The sequence below is a fragment of the Anser cygnoides genome, chromosome 5, assembly GCF_040182565.1.
Source record: "Anser cygnoides isolate HZ-2024a breed goose chromosome 5, Taihu_goose_T2T_genome, whole genome shotgun sequence".
In the NCBI taxonomy this organism is placed as follows: Eukaryota; Metazoa; Chordata; class Aves; order Anseriformes; family Anatidae; genus Anser; species Anser cygnoides.
The window spans coordinates 30,270,213-30,292,392 of record NC_089877.1 but is presented as its reverse complement, the minus strand read 5'-3'; the positions used below and the strand labels follow the sequence as shown (position 1 = coordinate 30,292,392).

At 44.0% G+C, this 22,180-nt stretch overlaps 2 protein-coding genes across 3 annotated transcripts in view; both read left to right on the top strand.

Moving 5' to 3' along the window:
- The first annotated feature begins 59 nt into the window (after positions 1 to 59).
- Positions 60 to 7,932, top strand: LOC106042296 (disintegrin and metalloproteinase domain-containing protein 20-like). The gene has a single exon (XM_013191124.3). It carries the CDS (start codon positions 4,987 to 4,989, stop codon positions 7,318 to 7,320), a length of 2,334 nt encoding a protein of 777 aa, XP_013046578.3. The 5' UTR covers positions 60 to 4,986; the 3' UTR covers positions 7,321 to 7,932.
- Positions 7,933 to 9,173: 1,241 nt separating this feature from the next.
- The window catches only part of SYNJ2BP (synaptojanin 2 binding protein), a 135,859-nt gene continuing 122,852 nt past the window's right edge, over positions 9,174 to 22,180 (top strand). The window contains exons 1-4 of one of the 2 annotated variants that reach the window (XM_048064893.2): positions 9,222 to 9,537; positions 13,756 to 13,892; positions 15,446 to 15,541; positions 16,415 to 17,037. In XM_048064893.2, coding sequence (XP_047920850.1) covers positions 9,468 to 9,537; positions 13,756 to 13,892; positions 15,446 to 15,541; positions 16,415 to 16,555 — 444 coding nt within the window. In that variant the 5' untranslated portion in view covers positions 9,222 to 9,467 and the 3' untranslated portion in view covers positions 16,556 to 17,037. Of the gene's footprint in view, positions 9,538 to 13,755; positions 13,893 to 15,445; positions 15,542 to 16,414; positions 17,038 to 22,180 lie in introns of those variants that run through there. The other variant, XM_066997759.1, reaches the window with a different exon arrangement.

Genomic DNA, 22,180 nt, shown 5'->3' with positions numbered 1-22,180 from the left:
CAGTAAACGACAAAAAGGGCTGTACATAGCATATAGAATGTACATAGGAAGGGAGACTAAGATATGCTTAGATTGTTGCCTCAGATTTATTTTGAGGTTATGAGAGAGACTTTATTTCTGTTTCAATAACTAACGAAGAGTTCTGACTGGATAGCTATTGAATGATGGAAAGACCCATGTAATTTTGGTCCTGTAATCCACAGCTGTAACAGCAATTACAAGTAAGCTGATAGGTGTTCACTGTTGGTGCAGATATTAGACGTAGAATTGATACATCAGCATACTTAAGAGTGTACTGGTTAATTATGTATCACGTCGGTGAAGTTTGAACAGCTATTTCTCGAAACATTGATGGAAGTAGATAATAAGGTAGTGTGAACTATTAAATCAATATAGATACAGAGAGAGCAGTTATTCTGGAATGCTCAAAACAAGATGGAACTAATTATTTAGGCTTGAATAATTACCAGACAGCATGAATACGCTAAGAAAAGGGTGTTGCTTCTTTCTTGTATTAATTACCTGAAAGGAAGGAGCTCAAGAAGTGCCAAAACCAATACCTTGTCTACCCACATGGTGGAAAAGGGGACATCTCCAGAAGTGAGGCATGAGTGGTGAGGAAATTCAAGAGTCCCTACTGATTTTTTGATATTCAGGTAAAATTCTTGGAAAGGGCTGTTAAGGTAGTTGAAGTTCTACATGGTTATTCATGTAAGTAAGAACCTGTAAGCTATTTGGAAAAACCTTAAGTTGAGAAGATGACTAGATTGCACTGTAATGAAGATCTAGCTTGCTTTTTTTTTTTTTAAAGGAGAAAAGTTAACTACTTGCACATCAAAGAAAGATTTGAAATTACCAGCAGAGGAAAGATATCTTGCCTATTGCTAAAGGCATGCCAAAATGGTCAAAAATAGATGCTGGAACACATGGTACAAGTAAAGAATTCTATTAGTAACTGGGCTTCCCTGAAATGAAGTGTATTGTTGTACAGCTCAAATTCCAGAAAAGGAATTCTGCCAAAGTATGGGGTTTTGAAGAAGGGCAATAATATGAGTAGGAGAAAAAATTCTTCTATGAAATCACTGGTAGGACCAAGACTTTAGTTTCTTAGGAAAGAAAAGACAAATAATGAGTCTGTAAAATTAAATGAGTGCTGCGAAGCAAGTAGGAAAGTAGAGAGACCTTGTTCTGTCTTGCATTACAAGTATAAAGGGACAAGCTAATGAAGCTGAAGGGAATTACATTTGAAATAAATCATTATACTTCATGCTCAGAGTTTATGATTATTTAGAGATGAGGGTGAAACTTGAGGGGGCAGTCTGTCCTCATGTTTGCCTCCTGTAACAGTGTTTTTGCTTTCTGCAGGTGGCCAGGTATTGGCCAGTGTCAGACAGAAGGCATTAAAAAGGATGGACTTCTGGTCGATCAAGTCTGAGTTAGTGCCAACATCTAAGCTATCGAGAGGGTAGAAAACGGCTTCCATACATGAAAAAGTGAATTAGAATGTGATAAGCCTCTTTGAGGGGAATGATCTCTTCCTGAGAAACAAACAAAATTCAAGAGCTGTAAAAAACACAAATTATATTATAAAGCAATGGGGAGTAGTATCAATGAATGTGTCGATTTCTTAGCTGTCTTTCAGTGCTGGAGGCTTACTGTACTTGGGAGTGAGGAGTTGAAATCTTTTCTGATCCTGTTATTTGCTGACAAGATATTCTCAATTTTATCAGTTATATGAGCTTTGATATTAACTTGCTCAAGTGACATATCAATTATTACTGCTAAACTCCAAGTAATTTACTGCCAAAAAGCTGTTAAACTGTTATCATCTAGTCAATTACATTTCTTAGTGTATGAGAATCTAAGTCTCTTCTTCTCTCTGGTGTTTTTACAATGTCTCTCGGTTGGAACCTGAGCACTGAAGTCCAAAGTCCTTCAGAGGACATTCAGTATTTGTAAAGCTTATGGATAAAAGGGAAATAAGGAAGCAGTTCCAAAATTTGTACTGTGTGTCACTTTCTTTTGCATAATTATCTTTTTTTATCTTTTTTTAAAATCTTTTTTTATCTTTTAGGTAGTGTCTGTTGAAACTTTAAAGGGTCTTTTCTTGGTTTCAATCAGGTGGTTGCAGGAACTAAAAATGACCTAAAAGTATAATATGAACGTTCTCCTGAGAGCCTGAAGGTACATATAAATGTCTGCATACATATCCATATAAACAGATAGGCATACAAATGAGTGTATACATATACATACACATTTGCAAAAATCTGGCCACATTATAGGAAGAGAGGGAGTCTTGCTATCTCAGTTCATTAAGTAAAGCTAATGGTATCTGAAATGTGACATAAATACTGTCCTTTCTGCTCTTCACCAAGTAAAGTGTGACCAGGTGATACATTTTGCTCATTCATTCCTCTTTGCCACCCTGCCTCCATACTTCATATTTTGGTAACCTTTTGACAGTCAAAAAAGTTACATGACATTTGGACAGTATGTACATGTTGTTTGCCAAAGACAACTGTAGTTGGAGCAAGGTTAGAAGGAGATAGGCAATAGGAAGGACAAGACAAAGGGTAGATAAAGATACTAGCTTTATTTTGAGATGGGGCATTCCCTGTGAAGAAAATGAAGATATGTTATGCAAATAGGTTGTGGCTTCACTGAGCAGACAGATGGCTTCTGAACAAAGCTGATGTGACACATTTCTTATTTTTTTTCCCCAATATTTTTAATGGTTGATAATCAGGCATTCAAGACAGTTTTTCTTGGAGAAAGTGGTGAATTTTTGATCAAGTGTTGTTTTGGTCCTGTATTCATGCTTGCTTGATGCGTGTTCTTCTGCAGCCTAATGTGGATCATGAATGGGTGAGTGGTGGGGACAGGTTTTGATGTGGTACTATTGACCTCAACAATCAGGAGGTTTCATTTCTTACTGCCAGGACAGTGGATTTCAATGTGTGGTCTGCAAGACTACTGGATGTCTGTACCCTGTTCCTAAAGACCCAACAGCAGGTAAGTGAGAAAAGTAAACCTCTTGCTAAGATTGTTTCATAGTAGCTTGCACCTTCACTGAAACTTTTAGGGGACTACAAGATGGAAAAAAAAAGAAAACTGCAGAATACTAAGAAAGCCAGTTACACCTTCTCAGCAAAAAACATTTGCTCTTGAAGAAGCTATGGACTGATGCAATCTTTCTTCCATTCTCTCTACTATAAGGTCAGTCACTTTTTTTTTTCTTCCAACCTGTTCATTATCATATAATGGGAATCTTTCTCTCTCTCCCATTTACTGTTCACTTAATAAGAGTACAGAAGTGCAAGGTTCTGCTAATCTGAATGCAAATGTCATCGCTTTTTATGTGCTCTTGATGCCAAAGGGTTTGCTTTAGATGCTCAACACAGTGTCAAATTGTTGACTTGTTCCTGCCCCCAAAATAACTTGCTTATGAGTTCAACAGTTGAACCCAGATACTTTCAAGTCCTAACTGTGTAGTTATACGTACATTAAAAGAGGAAAAAATGTAGTAAGTACCTTCTGGGGGTAGGAAGTACATCTAGCAAGTTGGGAGACTGATTTAATAGGGGCTGTCCTATAATTTAAGGAATGGTCACACAGCAGAAGTATGAATTTAAAAATAGCACTGCACACAGATTATGTAATAGGATTTTCCGTTACAGCTACTGTGATCTGAATTACGTTTATTTCAAGAGGCATAAGGTGACATAGTTCACAGCCCTGGAATGCAAACCCAGTGTGAAAAGTAGTGGGCAATTATTCAACAGCTAACTGCACATGAAAGACTTCACAGAAAATAATTTCTATAGTTTTAGATGTAACTAATAAGAAAATTAATCTAAGGTTAATTTAGGCCATGAGTTTGTTTGCTTTTAGGTAAAGCAGTAATAAACAATTTCAAACAATGTACAATAATGGTTATCTATGGGTATCTAGAAAGATTCTGATAGAAGCAGACATCCTCCTGTTTTCATTCCTTTAATCCAGTGTTTTACTACTGGGTGTGCACTACCAATGCTGGCCACACTCAAAATGAATGCCTGGAAATGTGTCTGGTGCTGAAAAGAAAGTTGTGAAGAGTTCCTAAAAGATAACAGGTGTTGGTACGTTGAATCCCAGCACCACATGCCAAAGAGCATGCATAGCTGTGCTGTACTTAACCTGCCTTACCACAGTCCAGGTCGCTGTCTTAGAGCTGTATCGTGATGGAGCGGTTCCCTAACACTGGGATGGCAGCCAGGTGGTAGACGTACATGCAAGCAGCCTCTTCCCTGTGCTCAACAAGCAAAAACACCTGAAAAGGTCGTGATGTAAGAAAACCACAGTTGCACTGGTGGCATTTGTAATTGAGGCACGTTGCTGTTATGTACATAGCAACTGGGAGGCTTTATGGGTTTATACCTGGAGCTATGAGTTTGCTTCTCTGCTATCAAACCTAGTGGAATCAGGTTCATCCCTTGTTCTGTTTTTCATGTGTGTGTGGGTAGGTGTGTCACTAGCTATAGTAAGACAGGCTATGAAAAGGCACCAAGGAGTGTTATGTCCTGCTACCCAGCATTTCTTTATTTTTCCATTTGAGGCCCTAAGCTCTTTTCACACTCTGTTGAGTCGCAATTGACTGTTCCTGATCTTCACTCACAAACGATCTTTTAATAAAAAAGCGAACAAAGCCAAAGCCAACCTTTGAGCTATTTCAACAGATTTTTTCCCCTTATGGTCTAACCAAATGATTTATTTGCTCTCTGCAGACATAAATGACTAGGAGTGTGAAACTCAGCTGGGTCTCCTCCTTATGCAGAGCTCTTACACTTGCACAGGAGAAATACCCATCCATTTGAAAATGAGGATTATAAAAAGCTGGAAGCGTGCCTGCATTGGACTAATTCTATTTATTCCTCCACAAAAGCCTCCATACGTGCTGGCAGAGCAGCAGCCGGCTGTCTCGAGGCACACTCACAGCCCTCTGAGATGTACCCCGAGTGGTGGGGCGCCATTTCCCGATGTGGGAGGCGAAGGAGGCCGCCATGCTGCTGCTCTGCCTCAGTTCTTCACAGGGGGAGGGCAGGCGCTGAGGGGCAGTTGGGGACTTGGGGGTGGCATTCCAGGCTTGGGCCCCTCACAAAGTGGGGCGTGGGACAGTGCCAGGCGGTGGCCATGGGGACACTGCAGGTGCTGGTGCTGCTGCTGGGCCTGGTGGGGTGCCCCACTGCCCAGGGGGGCGAGCCCGGGACGCTGCACATCACCGGCATGTGGGTGACGGTGCCGCGGCAGTTGAGCCCCCGCGCCGACACCAACCCCCTGACCGTCTCCTACTGGCTGGAGGTGGACGGGCGGCCGCGGATCCTGTGCCTGCGGCCCAGGAGGGGCCTGGTCTCCCGGCCCTTCACCTTGGTCACCTATGGCGAGGATGGGGCACGCCGGGAGGAGCACCCCTTCGTGCAGGACGACTGCTTCTACCAGGGAGAGGTGCAGGGAAGCCCCGGCTCCCTGGTGGCCCTCGGCACCTGTGGCAGGGGCCTCCGTGGGGTGCTGTGGGTGGAAGGTGGCACCTACGAGATCGAGCCCATCCCCGACGATCCGTCTTTTCGGCACGTCCTCTACCGCATGGAGGCAGCTGACAACCCCATGGGCCCCACGTGTGGGCTGACCCCGGAGGAACTGCAGCACCAAAAGGCTTTGCTGCCATGGCTCCAGGCCCCCTTGGTGGAAGAGGAGTACATGCTGAAGGAATGGTGGACGCACATCAGGTATGCGAAGATAGTAGTGGTCGTGGACAACGTGCGGTTTGTGAGGTCGGGCAGGAATGAATCCGAAGTCTTGAGGCAAGTCATAGAAGTCATCAATATCGGGGACTCCCTGTATGAACAGCTTTCCGTTCAACTGTTCCTCGTGGGACTGGAGATCTGGACCAAAAGTAATTTTATAAACATTACTAACTCTGTAAACAAGGCACTTGGAGACTTTAACAAATGGCGAAAATCAGACCTGTATCCACGGTTGCGCCACGATACCGCTCACTTATTTGCATACCAGAGCTTTGGAAAAAGCCTGGGGTTGGCATTTCTGGCGTCCATGTGTGATAGCCAGTGGTCAGCAGCAGTTGATTCCTTCACCAACAGGAAGTTGTCCTCGTTTATTATCACGTTTGTCCATGAGCTGGGCCATAATCTTGGGATGCGCCATGACGAACCGTTCTGCAAATGCAGGCGGAAGAAATGCATTATGTATGAAAGCGAAGTTGACACCGATGCGTTCAGTGACTGCAGTTACAAAAACTACTTTGACTTTCTTGGGAGTGGTGCTGGCTGCCTGCGTCAACCACCGGCACCTGGCAGCTACTACACCTTGAAGCGTGAATACTGTGGGAATAAGATAGTAGAAAGCGGAGAGCAGTGTGACTGTGGTTCACGGTCAAACTGCAGAAAGGATCCTTGCTGTCACCCTAACTGTACATTTACTGCAGGTTCAGTTTGTGCTTCTGGAAAATGTTGCAAGGGCTGTCAGGTCCGTCCAGCAGGAACACTGTGCAGAGCAAGTACTGGCGTCTGCGACCTGCCAGAGTACTGCAACGGGACTTCCCCGTGGTGCCAGCCAGACTTATACGTACAAGATGGAACCCCTTGCAAAGATGGTTCCTATTGCTATCGAGGAAAATGTTCTTCCCACGGTGAACAATGCAAGCATCTCTTTGGCAAACAAGCCAGGGTTGCTCCTTTAGATTGTTTCAAAGTGAATACTCTAGGTGACCGGTTTGGAAATTGTGGTATTCGTAACAATATTCATTTTATAAAATGCAGTGTTGAGAATATGTTATGTGGTAGGATACAGTGTGAAAACATACACAGGTTGCCTTTTTTGCAAAACCACATAACAGTAGTCCAAACCCCTGCTGAAGGTAAAAAGTGTTGGGGTCTTGACTACCACATAGGGATGGCTACAGCTGACCTAGGGGCTGTGGAAGATGGCACGCCATGTGGTAGTGACATGCTTTGTATCAAAAGGACATGTACCAATATGTCCGTGCTGAACTATGACTGTAACACAACAAAGTGCCATAACAGAGGAGTGTGTAACAATCGTAAGAACTGTCACTGCAGGTATGGATGGGCTCCTCCAGATTGCGAGTGGGAAGGATTTGGAGGCAGCATTGACAGTGGACCTGCTCCATCCGAGGAGATTTTTCAGAGAGCAAAAATAGGAGTAACAGTATTTAGCTTTCTTTTTCTCTTTGTCCTTGGAGTTGCCCTTACCATATATTATAAACAGGAAATAGGGGAATGGCTTAGGAGCGAAAAAGTCTGATTCTATGGAAGAAGATAGCAGTTCTTCCAAAGCTGTAGCTGTGGATGCTCCTGGGAAAATCTCCAATTGCCCTTGAGCAGAGCCAGCTGATAACTCATCAAAGTAATTCAACACATTCTGAATAGTTATAATCTAATATAATTTTATTAAATACAGAGTAAATGTTATCTTTGTTTATTTTAAGTTAATAAATACTGGCATTAATGTGTGCTAGTTTTTTGATTTGCACCTTGAGCTCTCAAAGTAGTTAGGCAAACAGTAGGTATAGATATTATGCTCCATATCAGCTGTTTACGAATGTAAACTTTTTAAAACAGGTGTAAATAAATGGTTTGTTCTACTTTACTCCTTCATCTAATGCTTTCTTCAATTCAGGGAGAGGTGTTTGTGAACACCTTGCTTCTGTCAGTCAGTAATAGCCAAAGCGAAAAAAAAATGCTCTTGCCGTTTCTTCATTGAAGATGCACCTGAAATGCGCAGGCAGGCTAGAAACGGATATTCTGGTGAGATGCAGGTATATACCTGGCATAAAACCTTCCAGCTGTTTCCAGGGAGGAACCTTTCAGGAGGAAGGTAGACTGTAGGGAGTGGGTTCTTCGTTTTGTGAGACGGTAGAGAAGTATTATCCAGATCACGCCAGTAAATGTTACACTTCTGAACCATCAGATATATGTCAAAAATACAGTGACACCAGACCTGACATTTCACAAGGACAAGTCTGTTTTTTCTGGACACTTCATAATACCTTGACTGTAGGTTCTTCTAATAAGTGCTATGTATTTTATAGTTGCAAAAAAAAGAAAAAAAAAGCTGTCTGTGAGACTGTGCAAATTAACTGAATTTCTAAAATACTTGAAACTATTCTGCAAGCCCCCCACACCCAGAATTCCCGCAATATTTGATAGGTATTTTATCTAACTAGCTCAGGAGCTTTCTCTTGCTTTACTATGTGATTGCTTTGTAAGCAGTTACTGAATGTCATAGCTCTACAGCATGCTACACAGAAGCATATTTTCCATTTTTTAACAAGATATAAAAATTGTCAAATTTATGAAAAAGCATGGAAAAAGGATCTGAAAATACCAATCGATGATTTTATTATTGTTATTATTGTGTATATTATAGCAATGTCTAGATTTTTCCACCAGATCAGCATAAAGAGGAATCTGTAGTCCAGATTTACAGTGAGAATTTTATTCTAAAGGACTGGCATTTTTGGATTAAGGGCTATAATGCACTTGTCTGCTACCAGAATGATTATATGTATTTGGAAAGCAAAACCCATATTGTTAGCAAATGTTCTGTAAAGGCAGGATAAGTAACACAATACTCGCAACGTTTGGGAAGAAAGATGTGGTTACTCTACAAATAACAATGGAGAACTCTTGCAGGCTCCCAGGTGCGACACACGCTTTTCGAATATGCTTTTCCCTACACATTTTTAAACAATTGTGCTTCTCATCCAAAAAGGCCTGGTTACATTATGGTTAGGTGTGAAATACAAAGATGTGATTCAGAGCTTGTTGTGGCTCTTTGTCTAAAGCAAAGGGGTCCCTAAATTGTTATCGATATTTGTCTGGTGACCTGAGGTGATGCATTGTTTGTCCAGCGTGCTACATCTTATCTTGGTACAACATGGATGGTTTGGGGTAGATGAAGAAAACTTAGTCCCTGCATTTATGCCAAGAGGTGAGATAACTCCACTTTGACTAACCCACTGTTTTATTCCTTACAATCAGACCCCTTTCTTTTTTTATTATTATTATTATTTTTGTTTTGTTTTGTTTTCCCAGAGAACTAACAAGCACAATTCAGGTGCAAGAAGCAAGGTGGATGTGACAAACGAGGGGCTGGGGATCGGGTGAGAGAAGTAACGCAAGCGCTGAGGGCTGGCTGTGCGCTACTCGGAGCCCCGGCTGGCTCTCTTAATTTCACTTTTTGAACCCGAAAGCATCGGTGGCAGAGGTCTGGGGGCTGCAGCCCGACGCCGTGCCGCTGCTGCCCTCCAGCACAGCACCGAGGGCGCGCTCCAGCGCCTTTCCCCGGCGGAAAAACTACAACTCCCAGCGCTCCGCCGCGCGGCCCCGCGGCGGCCGAGGAAACGAAAGCGGCCGCCCCGGGAGCCGACTTCACCTTGGGGCTGCAGCATGAACGGCAGCGTGGCGGGCGGCGGCGGCCTTACCGAGGAGGTGATCAGGCTCACCCGGAGACCCTCGGGTACGGCCGGGGCGGCGGCCGCCCCTCGCCGGGCCCCGGCTCCTCCCGGGCCGGGGCAGCCGCGCCGAGGCCTGCGCTGCCCGGCGGGGAGCGGGGAGCGGGCGGGCGGGGGGGGGGGCAGCGGCGAGGTGGGGACCCGGCCCCGGGTTTTGATCTTGTCGTCGGGAGGTGGCGAGGAAGCCCCGGGGTGCCCGGAGGGAGCAGCCCCGCAGCCGGGACCCGTCTGCCGAGTGCCGCCGGCGGGCGGGTGGGCGATGCTCCGGCTGCTGGCGCTGCCGTGGCGAGTGCTCTGCTCCGGGAAGAGGCTGCGGGCTGTGTAAGCGAGAGGTAACTCCGCCAGACTTTGTCTTCTGCCATAACAGCGCTCTGAGGTGCCGGCTGCTGGCGGTCTCCCTCCGGGAAACGGCTCAAAGCGGGTTTTTGGGAAGCCCGGAGCTCCTGCTGCCGTCTCCTGCCTGGCTCCTGTCGCTTTGGAGTGAAGCGGCAGGTGTGCGGCGCTCCGGTGTTGTTGGACGCCCAAAACTGGGGGCATTTCTGAAAGTTTTAGTCGAAGTGACAGTACCCATCCGGCCAGCTTTGCACTAGATACTCAGCGAGGCGTCAGAGGGGGCTTCTGGGTGTCAAGGGGAAGCGGTGCTGACTGAAGGGAAGGGGAGCAGGGGCGTCTGCGGGGCAATTTTTTTGGCTTTTGTTTCTTCCATCACAGCAGTGTCCACTCTGATGGCAGCGACCAGGCCTTCAGACCCACGTTGGCTGAGGTACTTCTGTAGGATTTATGCTGTGATTACAAAACACTGTCAGAGTTGCAGCAGGTTAGCAACACACACACAGATCTGAAGGAGAATCCTGGATCTGAAGAGCTGCAAGGTCAGGGGAAGTTTTGAAGCCAGAGCTGCGCTTTGATGTGTGAGGCCTTTTCTTTAATTAAAACAGAGGCGAATGAGACCAGCCCTCCCCTCTGCACAGCTGCTGCGTGTGGCCGCGGGCTGGCTTCGCCTCCCCGCGCCTTGCTGTGAGCTCCGTGGCGGTGAGCACTGCTGGGCCGACAGCCGTGGCAGCACGCGTCCCCTGGCTGTTCCCGGGGAGGCCGTGCAGATGACACGGTTTTGGCAGGTTCCCCCGTCCTCATCCTCCTTTTCTGCCTCCATGAGCGCATGGTTGAGCAGCCTAGGCAGTGGTTTTGTATGTGCAGGTGGCTAGGCTAGCATCGCGGGCCTTCAGCAAGCAGTCTGGCCGCCTGCTTTGGGCAAGGTGCGATGCTGCGTTTCTCTGCTGCTTCTGATCTCTGGGCAGTGATTTGCAGGGTCAGTCCTGGCCCCGACGCCAGGTGAGCCTGCAGACCATCGCAAGCAGGCACCTCTCTGCCTCGCGGCCGCAGGAAGCCTGCACGGCCGTGTTTTGAGCCTCAGCTGATGGAACCGTGCTTGTCGGCAGAAGTTATTTGTAAAATGAAGCCCGTTTTGGCTCCAAGCTCTTTCCGTATGTTTGGGAACACCTCGACCTGAAATCTTGAGGGGGAGGAAGGAGGCGTTGAAGGGCAGAGTTGGGAGGTCTTCACCATGGCTACTGGAATTTAAAGGTGATTCCTGAGAGTGGCGTCTGTCCGGCCATTAAGATGGGCTGGCTGTTTTCTGCTGTTAGGCTTCCAGCTACAGCAGTTGATTTGAAGGGCCTACAGCCCTTATGATCTCTAATGACTTATTGCTATATTATTATTCATTTCAGTTGAAGGAACAAACTGCTGTTCCCTGTGAATCTGAGTGCAGTCCCAACTCTAATGTGAGTTGTGGCTGCACAACTTTCTAAAATAGGATTGATGCCAAACATCTCCGGCAGAAGTTTGCTGAGGGTGTGATTGTATTTAAGTAGCAGAACTGTTTGTGTAAGTCTCTTGTCTTTTTCAAATTCCCTTCTGATTTATTAGGCTGAAATTAGGCAGAAAAATGTGGTTGTATGAAAAACTAAATAACCTTGTAGATTCAACTTGGGGTTTGTATTATTCAGTATCTCTTTTGCTAATTCTGTTAATCCTGTTTTTTTTTTGAATGTTCTTAGAGGGACTTTTTACGTTTCAGGTGGGTAAAGGAGGCGAGGCACGGGAGGGCCAGAAGCTAGGCCTGGGCATGCTTTTACAGCTCTCTCCTTGCACTTCTGTCCCCTGTGGACAAGGGACTTAATGCCCTGTGCTCTCTCCTTCCCCTTCATCTCTGTCTCCTGGTTATGCTCTGTCCCTTACTGCGGCTCTATGAGTTGGAGGGAGGAGAATAGCAGAAGAGTTGAAGGAATGATGGGGAAGATATTTTTAGCCAGACTGGAAGCTTAAGTGCTGGAAAGGAAAGACAGGGTGAAAAAGCCCAGCGGCAAGTCCTGCAGGTACTTAACTCGGTCTAGCGTGAGCTCCTGTCTCGCAAAGATCTGTTCCTGCTTCACAGGGCTTCTGCTGATGATAACTTTAGGTTATTTTTCTAATCATAGGTGAAAACTTGCAAAATGTATACTTGTTCATCTTATATTGTGTTTATATATATAAGTATATACACACACAAAAACAGATAGACAGTCAATGTACCCTGAAACTTGGATTCCTTCTTTCTGGCTTTGTAATAAATATTGATTAAAACTAATTTTCTGTAGTATTGCTTCCCCCGAAGGTTTATGGCAAATCATTTTTAGGTTTGTGGATGTTTTGAATTTTTTTTAATTCCTATCAAAGGTGGGTTATTGTGCACAAGCGTTCCTTGGAATAGGTATTAGTCCAGCTGAAAAGCCAGCGTTTCTTCAGTCTGCTGCTCCTCCCATCGTCTTCCTCATTAATCTGAAGCTGCCAGGAAGGGGAGGGAAGAGAAGAGGAGAGGAGAGGAAAAAAAAAAAATAAGTCAGGTGTGGCAAGAATGCTGTTAATATTTCTCCACTTCCCAACTGTAGATGCACACTCAAAATACCATGACTCATCTCCTATATCCTTTGGTCCCCAGTAATAATTAAAAATGCTGCTTCCCAGCAGGCACAAGGTGTTTATACTCTTTCCTTTGTAGCTCTGCTTCCCAGAGTTTCTAGTCCCAACTTTGTGAGAGTGAGGGGGAGAGAGAGGAAAAATAAATCAGCCTGGCTGACAATAGGTTTTGTGTGACTGGTATATGTCAATTATTTTCTCTCTGTCGATTTACTTTATTTATATACCTGATTTTTTTTTCTTGACTTTTCTTTTTTTTTTTTTCACTGCCAGCCTCTTCTTGGGGAATCCTTCCCATCGCATATTACTGACAGAGAAGCTTAGCGGCATGTGCAGTGCGCAACGTACTCTTGTAACCTGTGGTTTTCCAGGGTTTGCATTCAGATTGTTCTTCTGGATTTTGATGGAACCACAAGTATTAATCCTTAACTGTGCTTTAATCCAGCTGCTGGTTCCAGCTAGAGGTCTGTAATCAAGGGTTACTTTAAAGAACAATACAAAACATAACAAAAATGTGGACATCAGTTCTATTTAATGCATATGTATTTCTTTTTGTTTTGTATGAAATCCAGGAACTTTGTCTTCATTTTCTGTCGTGTTTTGAATTCCTGAAAGAGAACAAAGTGCATAAAATTTGAACTAGCTGTGTCTGACTGATCTTACTTTACTCTTGGAGGCAAAGGTTGCCAGTTCCAGCTCCTCACGGGTAGACACGGAGCCTCCGGAGCACTAGGTGGCCCTGAGCTCCTCTTGCCTGTTTCCTCACCTCTAGACAGGGCCTAATGCTCCTTGCCTTTCCTAGCTGTGATTCTCAGCTCGTGAAACTCGTGAGGCACGATTCCTTTTTTTCTCAAAGGTAATGGTTTACCGTAGCCTCCTGTGAAATGCAGAGTGCTTTCGTTTACTTTCATCCTGTGCTGAAGAGGCGTATTCCTGCTGTGGGTTGTGTTGGCATCTTGGAAATGATGGCATGCTTCTCAGTACTTCCGAACACTCACCTAAAAACAGCTCCCAGAAGCTTTATGGAGTGAAGCATCTGCCCCCTCAGGCACTCAGGATCTCTCCTCTGCTTTAAAGACTAGTTCCCTGAGAAATCTTATTTTTTAGGCAGTGATGGTTGGGAAGGGTGATGCAGATTTGTGTGCTGTGAGCTTCAGCATGGTGGAGCAAGCAGGAGAGCATGGGAGGGTGCAGTCCCCAACAGCAGCACGAATGTTTGAAGCTCTGAGCATTTTCTCATCAGCTTTCTCTTTGGCTTACCCTAGGGCTTGGCTTCAACATTGTTGGTGGGACAGATCAGCAGTACGTTTCCAATGACAGCAGCATCTATGTCAGCCGGATCAAAAAGGATGGGGCAGCTTACCTTGATGGCCGATTACAAGAAGGAGATAAAATTTTAGCGGTAAGCCCTTTCTTCTGTCACCCCGTGCGATCTTGAAGTGCTGTGTTCAGTGATGCGATATGAGATGCAGGTTTGCCATCAGAGTGCACAGAGAAGGATGTGGTGAATGCAATTACTTGATGCTGAGCTATGGAGGAGCTCTCTTGGGAATTTGGGGAGAGCTTTGAGCACCAGGGAGATGAGTGCCTCTACTCATGGGCCCATCTCTTCTGCCTTCTCGAGGTGTTCTCAGAAGTGCTTCTTGGTGCAGCACTTGCATTTCCTCCGTGACTTGCCTCCCTGAGTTTTTCGAATTCATCAGGCCTTCTCTTGCTCACAGTGGATCATCATTTACCCACATGTAAATACAGGAATTGATCTTCCACCTCCAAGCTTCCCTTTTTTGACTGGTAGTCAGTGATTACTGATCCTTTTGCTCAGGAGGATTTTTAGGCCGTAACACTTCAGGTCCATAAAACTCTTCATTGCAACTCATCAGGAATAATGCAGACTGCTTCTCCTTTTAGAAAAAATGTTTTAAAGTGACTGAGATTCAGTTCCCCTGGTTCTTCAGACTTTTGACAATCATACAAGACAAGATGCTTTAACAAGTGATGAGTGAAGAAGTAGCCTCTCCTAGTGTGATACATGCTACTTTAATATTCTTTAATTTTATACTTGCTTATTACATTCCACATGTAATCTTTTTAACCTTTATAAATAAATCGACTGCCTTATGCTATCAAAGCCTATTACTGGGTAAAATTATATTAAATTCAACTGCCGAATATTATACTATCTTTTCTTGACAGTTTAATAGTTACATACATGTGTTCAGGAAGTCTGAGTGTCACAAGACAGGAGGAACTGGATATGATCTCAGGGGATACAATTAGGGGTAATGGTGATGAAACAGTAAGAAAAATTAGGTTGAGTATCATTAGTTAGTGAATGAAATCAAGGAGGCCATAAAACCTTCTGCCATGAGAAATTATTATTTGAAATGAAGAAAAATTCTAACACTTCAAAGTGGATGCAAATATGCATGTAAGTCTTTTTTATTTTTTTAACATCAATATGCTTTTAAATTTATGTTTACAACGCTCTTTCAAAGAGAAGGAAGATTTCAAAGGTACGCCAATAGAGGATACAGTGTGGGAAATATACTCATTTAACTGTAATAATAATTTTGCCGTAGCTGCTCCTTTATTTTCATTACCTGTCACAGTTACACCTTTGATTTGTTTCCAGTAAGGCATCAACATAAAAAGCTGCTGTTGACACAACTGTCTTCTTACAGTCTGTTTTTGCTCCTAGGTAGTGTTTTTTTTTTCAATACCTCTGTTTTTTGATTTGAAGTTTCTCCTGTTACCTCTCAACATAAAAACTCATCTATAATATGAATGGATGGATATGGATGTTGCTAACCGTGGTGTCATGCCCCAAGGCAGAATTTTGTTAAAGAGATTTTTATCTCCTATCCTTCCTATATTAGCCTGCATCGCTGAAAATTTGCTTTTGCCCTTCAGCAACTGGTTCTCCTTTTCCTTTTTTTTTTTTTTTTTTTTTGCTAGATCAATGGCAGAGACTTGAAGGATTTGCGGCACATGGATGCTGTGGAACTGTTCAGAAATGCAGGCTATGATGTGTCTCTGAAAATTCAGCGCAGGGTACGTTTAACCTGTTTCTTAGGGTTATTCCTGGCTCAGTTTAGACTGGTTTCCATGATTGATAGCTCTCTATTTTATGAGGCGGAAGAAATACAATGTCCAGGTGCTCAGTGTAAATTATGTATGTAAAGGATTTGAACAATGGCCTCTTCTAGTTGATGACGGCTGTGTTCGTGCCTTGCATTACTTGGTTATAAGAGTACCAGTGAGTTGGTGAGGTTGGAGGAGTCCCTGGGTCTTTGTTTGCTGGAGTGTAGCGTGTTTTCTCATGGATCTCCTCTCTCAGAGGCAGAGGTTTGTCTGCAAAGACAAAATCTCAAGTTCTCCAGTTTTCTTTCAGATGCCAAAATCTTCCTAGAGTCAAAACTCCCCTGTTGTGTCAGAGGTCATCGCTCCCGTTAGTGCTGAGATGTGTATGTAGCCCAGCAAAAAGGAACGTTTGCTGCTGCAGTTTAAATATCTTGGCACTGTTTTGTATACAGAAAGAGAGGAATCCTTAATCCCCTGTTGTAAGTTCAACATCCCTGGCTAGCACTGAAGTTGACAAAGGAAATGCTGATCAGCCTGGAGCCTGCTGGTCGAGAGAGGTGGGCTGAGGCCCCTTTTCTACTCTGTTAATAAAGGAGTAATTAATAAAATTAATAAATTAATAAAATTCTGGACCCTTGTACAGGGCAGGTGAGAAAAACAGGGAATTACTGACATCCCTGTAGTGAAGCTCAGTCTACCCAAAGCTGTTCTGCCCCTCCTGTGGGTGAGCGCTCAGGGAGCTGGGGGAACCATCTTGCATGTCCTTACAGAACCCCCTGGTCCTGACACACAGCCGGGGCTGCAGTGGGCTCTCTGACACAAATACTTTTTTCTTCCTTGTAGTTGCAGCCACAGAATGGCCCCGTGGGTCATCGAGGTGATGGAGACTCAGGTGGGCTTCCTCTAGCAGCCGTTCTGGTGCCAGGCCTGGCGCTCGCTGCGGCAGCAGTCTGGATCTTGCTGAGGTATCGACAGCGGATGTGAAGAGTTCACGCTTTGGATATCACTGCGTATTTTACACAGCTATGATGTAATTTAAAGATAGAGAATTAACGATCTTATCACAGACTGATGCCAAAAAGGATCATTGTCTATCATAAAGCTGCTGCTGGTGTTCTTTATATACTGATTTTGTTGCAGGGTGGATGGAAGCAGAGATGAACAGGGAAAGGGAGATGGCTGTGTTCACGTATAGAGTGGGATGGCTGGTGTTTTGTTTCTTTTTAAACTAGTATGAGAAGTTTTTAGCCATCCCACTCTTTTTTGCACCATGAACTTTCAAACATGCTCATCTATTCCATGTTTTAAGATGTGACTCTTTATAAAGAGGTTAGGGGGGTGGGTTGGGTGGTTTTAAATCACAAACTTTTACTAAAGGCTTTGCCTTGTTCCCACTGAATTTTTCTTGAAAGTAATGATCCCTACCTAAACCACGAATAAAGAGAAGCAATGAAGAGGGTATATTATTTTTCTTTGTTGATTTTTTTTGGTTGTACTAAATAAATGCCTTAAGAACAATGTATAAAATCTAATCTGTGGTTTCACAGGTAAAATCATCACTGTAGCTGCTGATTTAACACTACTATGCAGTATTGGTGAGGTATCCTACCAGTTCTAGAAAGGTAGAAGATAGCCCACTGCTAGAAAAAGACTCTGATTGTCAGAATGGCTGCTCATTCTTGAGTAAGAGTTATAAGAGGATGATTTCCACGAAATGCCAGCATAGCAGAGAGAAATGGGCAGACAACTGCATCACAGGGATAAGTAATGGCAAGAGATTTGGTCACGCTGAAGCTGCAGAAGAGTCTTTAAAGTAGTAATGAAGCACTAGCCCTTCCATCCATCAAGCTGGGTGAAGTCTGCATCTTTCAGGTGAAAGGTCTCTGTTACGGGTTGTTTTTTGTGGGGGAAATGTTTTAGAAAGTCTTCTGTAGCTAACTTGCTTTCTGCAGTCAGAAAATCTTATGAAGATTAAAAGAGGGAGAGCTGAGAGCAGTCTGGGATTGTCCTGGCTATTGCTTGTTTGTGAAGACTGATGCGATGTTCAGGAGATAGGCTGGCAGGCGTTAAGGCAGGGTAGGACTTAGAGAATGCATGGTCTGAAGGGGCAGATCCTTACTCTGGAAAGCGTGTTGCTGGATTTATGTGCAGGGCCTCATCTCCTCACTGTGATTCGAATGGCTTCAAATACCCCAGCTGACCCGAACTCTGTGGGGTAAGACCTGTTTCTCTTGTCTCCAAGAAAGAATGTATTTTTTGTTGTTTTTGTAAAAGAAAAGCACATTGCATGGTCTGGTCTGTAAGATGCCAAAAAAAAAAATCACATATGCAATATATGTATTCAAACAAAGAAAATCTGGTGTCTCAGTGCTTTACTTTTCTCTGTTCTTTGTTATTTTAGCAGGACATTGTTGATGCATTTGAAGTTGTGTGTTTGCTCAGGGCTGTATTCCTGCCATCCGCAGGAGATAGAAGTGTTAGGCTGTTACACGTGGTGTTCGTAAATCACAGAGTTTCAGAGCACTCAGGCCACCCGAAATCTTGCTTTGGCTTATCAGCTGCTCTGGTGTAAAGAGAGGAGAAAACAGGAGGAACTTCAGGGACAGACTTGAGGTTTGGTGATCATATTTTGGCATTGGATGGCCTGTGCCGATGCGTGCAGTGACTTGCTTTGGCCTGCAAACCAGCTACGTCTGATCGCATAAGGGCGGCTGTTCAGGCTGAATTTTGCAGGTGCAACATGAAGCAGCTCGCTTGTCTGTGGCCTGCTCTGAACCTTTGGCTGGGGTGTCCATGTAGAGCACGCACCTGTAGTAAGGTGGATGACTACACCTTGATGCTGCTGTGTTGCAGCCATCAGAATAAAGATACAGCAAGAAAAGGTCTGTCTGGGACAAATCTTCTCTCGTTAGCCCTTGACTGAGTCTAGGTTCTCTGCAAGAGTGGAGTGTGTGGAACAGGCTAGGGAGGATGAGGAATTATAGAAAGGGGTAGTTATTTTTACTCTTTTCCCATTGAAGTAAGCAGAGAAAACATTTTTTTTTCAGCTTTGGGATTTTGATGCTGTTCAGGCATGATTGCCATCTGTTTTGCAGGCAGTTTATTAAATGATGGGGGGAGGATTATATCCAATGCCCAGACACTTCGTTTGGCTTACTGAGCAGGAAAAGGCCTTTGTGGTGCATGCTATTCCTTTGGATTTCTTTTTCACAGTTATTTGAATAACTTTAATACCGTGGCATTAACTTGGTGACTTTTCAGGAAATCAGCATAGTTGTTCTTATGCAGAATTTAAACCAACCAGTGTAACCCTCAGGAGGTTACAACCCCCGCACTCCTGTGAGCTGAGGGTTGCATTTCTTTCTCTTAGCAGCTGGGCTGAGTCACCTAAACTTTCTCTGTTTTCCAAAGTCATCTCCTCCACTCAGTTTCTGTAGCATTGAGTTGTATCTTTAGCCTGAACACTGTATATGAATCTTCTGTCATTATCAAAAAAGTGAATTAAAAAAAAAAAGGTAATGAGGATAGTGTGTACGTGTAAATATTTAGAGAGAATTTTAGCTTTTGTTACAAGATAATCCTGTGGGTTTGGGGAAAAAAAAAAGTTGAAATCTTGAAGCCAAACATAAAAGCATCCTAACTGTATAATTTGTAAGGTTTCTTTTAAGAACTCATTTGCCATTAGTGCTTACGACAGCTGAAACTCCTAAATCCCCGTGTTTCCCTCTCATTCTCATCCATTCCCACAACTTATTGTGAACTTATTGACCTGCTGAGGCCTGCATTTTCATATCCACGGTTTAAAGACAAATCCATCTAACTTGACTTCCTGTATGTTCCAGGCATTTCTGTCTCAGCAAGTTTCCTGAACTGTACGTGCTAGGAACGTGTGTTTGATTTAGGCGTAACAGTGAGAAAGAGCAGCCAGACGTGATTTGAAGATAGGGAGATGCACAACTTCTGGCGCTTTTTAATTAAAATAAACTAAAAGGAAGTGTGTGGGAGGGAAAGGTGCCTTAGTTTCAGTTTGCCTTTAGGTTCCAGCAACTGGTTTGTTAGGTTGGTCTGTGCTAGATTAAAGAGGCCTCTGACAAGTGATGGGTTCTCCCTGTGAGGGGATCTGTGTGTTGTAATTGCCTTACCTCTCACATACGATTTTTAAGAAGTGAAGCCAAGTGAGCTCTTTAAGATTCTCACTATATTTTCTCTCTTGGACTGCTTGCTGAGGCTTTCTGCACCCTTTCTGGAGCAAGTAACTTAGTAGTGGAACTGTGTCCCACAGGCTGTGGTCTCAAGGGAACATTTACATGGAGAGGCCTGAAGGAGGACCTGAACTGTGCCCTTGTCCCTGGGATTTTCCCCAGGACTAGCTTTAGGCAGAAGGATGCTGCACCCATGCTGCCTTCTCAGTATGCTTCCCCTTAGGAGCTCTGTTCTGCCACCCCGCATGCAGCTGAGGGAGCCTCCCTGCCTTTCAAAGCCTCCTCGAAGACGGACCCATGAGAGTGTGCACTGGTTTAAATGAAGAGCAGTGCTATGTGGACTTGAAACTTGGCTTTCCTTCTCAAATTCAAGAGCTTTTGTTCTTGCTGCTGCAGTTGTAACTGATTGTAGTGAACTTCACTGCAGAGAGAGCTGTGTCTATCTGCTGGCTGCTAAAACCAACTTTCCTAGGCCAGTGCTTTTACTAAAGGAGACTAAATTTCCTAAGTAAGCAGGATAATTATTCAAGTTGCCACGTGGTGATTGGCACCAAGCTTTTGTGCTCTTGTTTGTGTGCAAAGTAAAACCTCTGTCGATGGGTGTTGTTTCTGCTTTCTCACTCAATGCGCAGGTCTTCCAGCCACGCTTCCCTTTGGTAAAGTTCTCTTCCCTCTCGTCCCTCTCCATCACCTCTCAGCAGCCTAACATTTGTGCCTGTCTTGCATCTTTTGCCATGACACAAAAGCAATTGTCTTAGAAAAATTGCTGCTTTTGCTTTGTGTCAGCAAATACTGGTACTTGTTAATTCAGCGATGTCCCTTTAGGTGGGTAGAAGCTCTGTCAGATGCACTAGCAGATTTTGACTTGTGCTCTGAACTAACTGTCAGACTTGCTGTTACTCACTCCTTTCCTTTTCTCTCCCTTTTGGAAATGGCTGGTGGCACTTAGAACGAGGGCTGTCACACAGCTGACTGGTGTGTCAGGTGTTGGAGGACAGATCCCCAGAACGCCGGGCATGAGCAGGCTCTCGTCTGATGTAGCTGAGGCTGAGAGCAGTGACAGCCTCTGAGCACCTCGGGACTGAGCCCTGGGCTTCTGTGGATGCTACAAGTTCTTGCAGAGTATCAGTATTTTAAGCAGGGTACTCCACTCTCTGCAGCAATAATGGCTGGATTCCAGTTTTGGGAATGTCACTGAGGACCTGTGGTGATGCCACGACAACACCATCTCTTGGAAGAGTGTTTGGGAGAGGCTTTGAGCAGACTGAGAAAAGAAGGGCCGAAGAAAACCTGTTTGTTCTTATTCATAGTGGTGTGGGAGGGAAGCGTTCTCTTAAAGAAAAGGAAATGGGATTTAAAAGAAGTGACGGCTGAACCTGGCTCAAGAGGACTCCTTGGGGTGGGGGAAGTTGGGGACCAGTCAGAGCTGTTTAATTTAAACAGTGTTTTCTGGGAATGGAGAAGTGGCAGTGTAAGCTATAAGCCATGCAGCTTTTTCATCTTTGACACAGCTGCTTGCTTCACCTACTTTAATTCTAACTAGTAACAAGCACTTGATGAACCACTAGAAGTACTCTGGATGTTAATAACACCAATGCAAATAGACTGGACGCTCTGTCTCTTTGAAACACTTAAAATTTATGGTTGATAGATGGTTTCCAAGGTATATTGCTGACATTAATTGAAGGACATTGAACTGTTAAATTGGAAATAATCTAAATTAGGTGATTCTGTGGTTATTACACATTATTAGTGTAGGAGTAAACTTCTTACTTTGTATTTTTAATCTGTTTTTTAATTTAGAATGATTGAGATACTGGCAGTCTGATGTTAAATGTTGTTAGCATGAGGATTCCCAGGTGGAACTGAAGACTGTATGAAAGAAATCACTCAGTTAACAGGTAAAATATTTGCTAAGTGTCTCACTTAAATACTTAGACTGTATAGAAGTCTAAATGCAACACCATGAAATAGTGGGTTCACAGTTACCCAGATTGGTCTTTTGCATCTATTGCTTCTCAGCATGCTTTAATAAAGGTCAAAATCACTGAAATGATGAAACATGGAAGGAAAGGGGATAAGAGTTGTAGCTTTTAGGGCTTCTTTCACTTCTCCCTTTTTTCTAAATACAGCAAGTGTGATACAGAGTTTGGGAATATTGTTCAAAGATTTAATTGCAAAAGGTGAGTAGTAATCCATGATTACATGGATATTTTTCTCCTCCTACCGTGTAAATAATAGACTTTGGAAAGGTTTCTGCTTCATGCAGCTCTGCTTGTGCTCTGCCCCAGACTCCTGTGCACTGATACACAAAAGGCGTGCTGGTCACACACTAATGGCAAAGATAATCCTGTGGGCTGCAAAGTGCTCTTATGCAAGGGAAGTATTCACCTGATCCTGGCTCTGT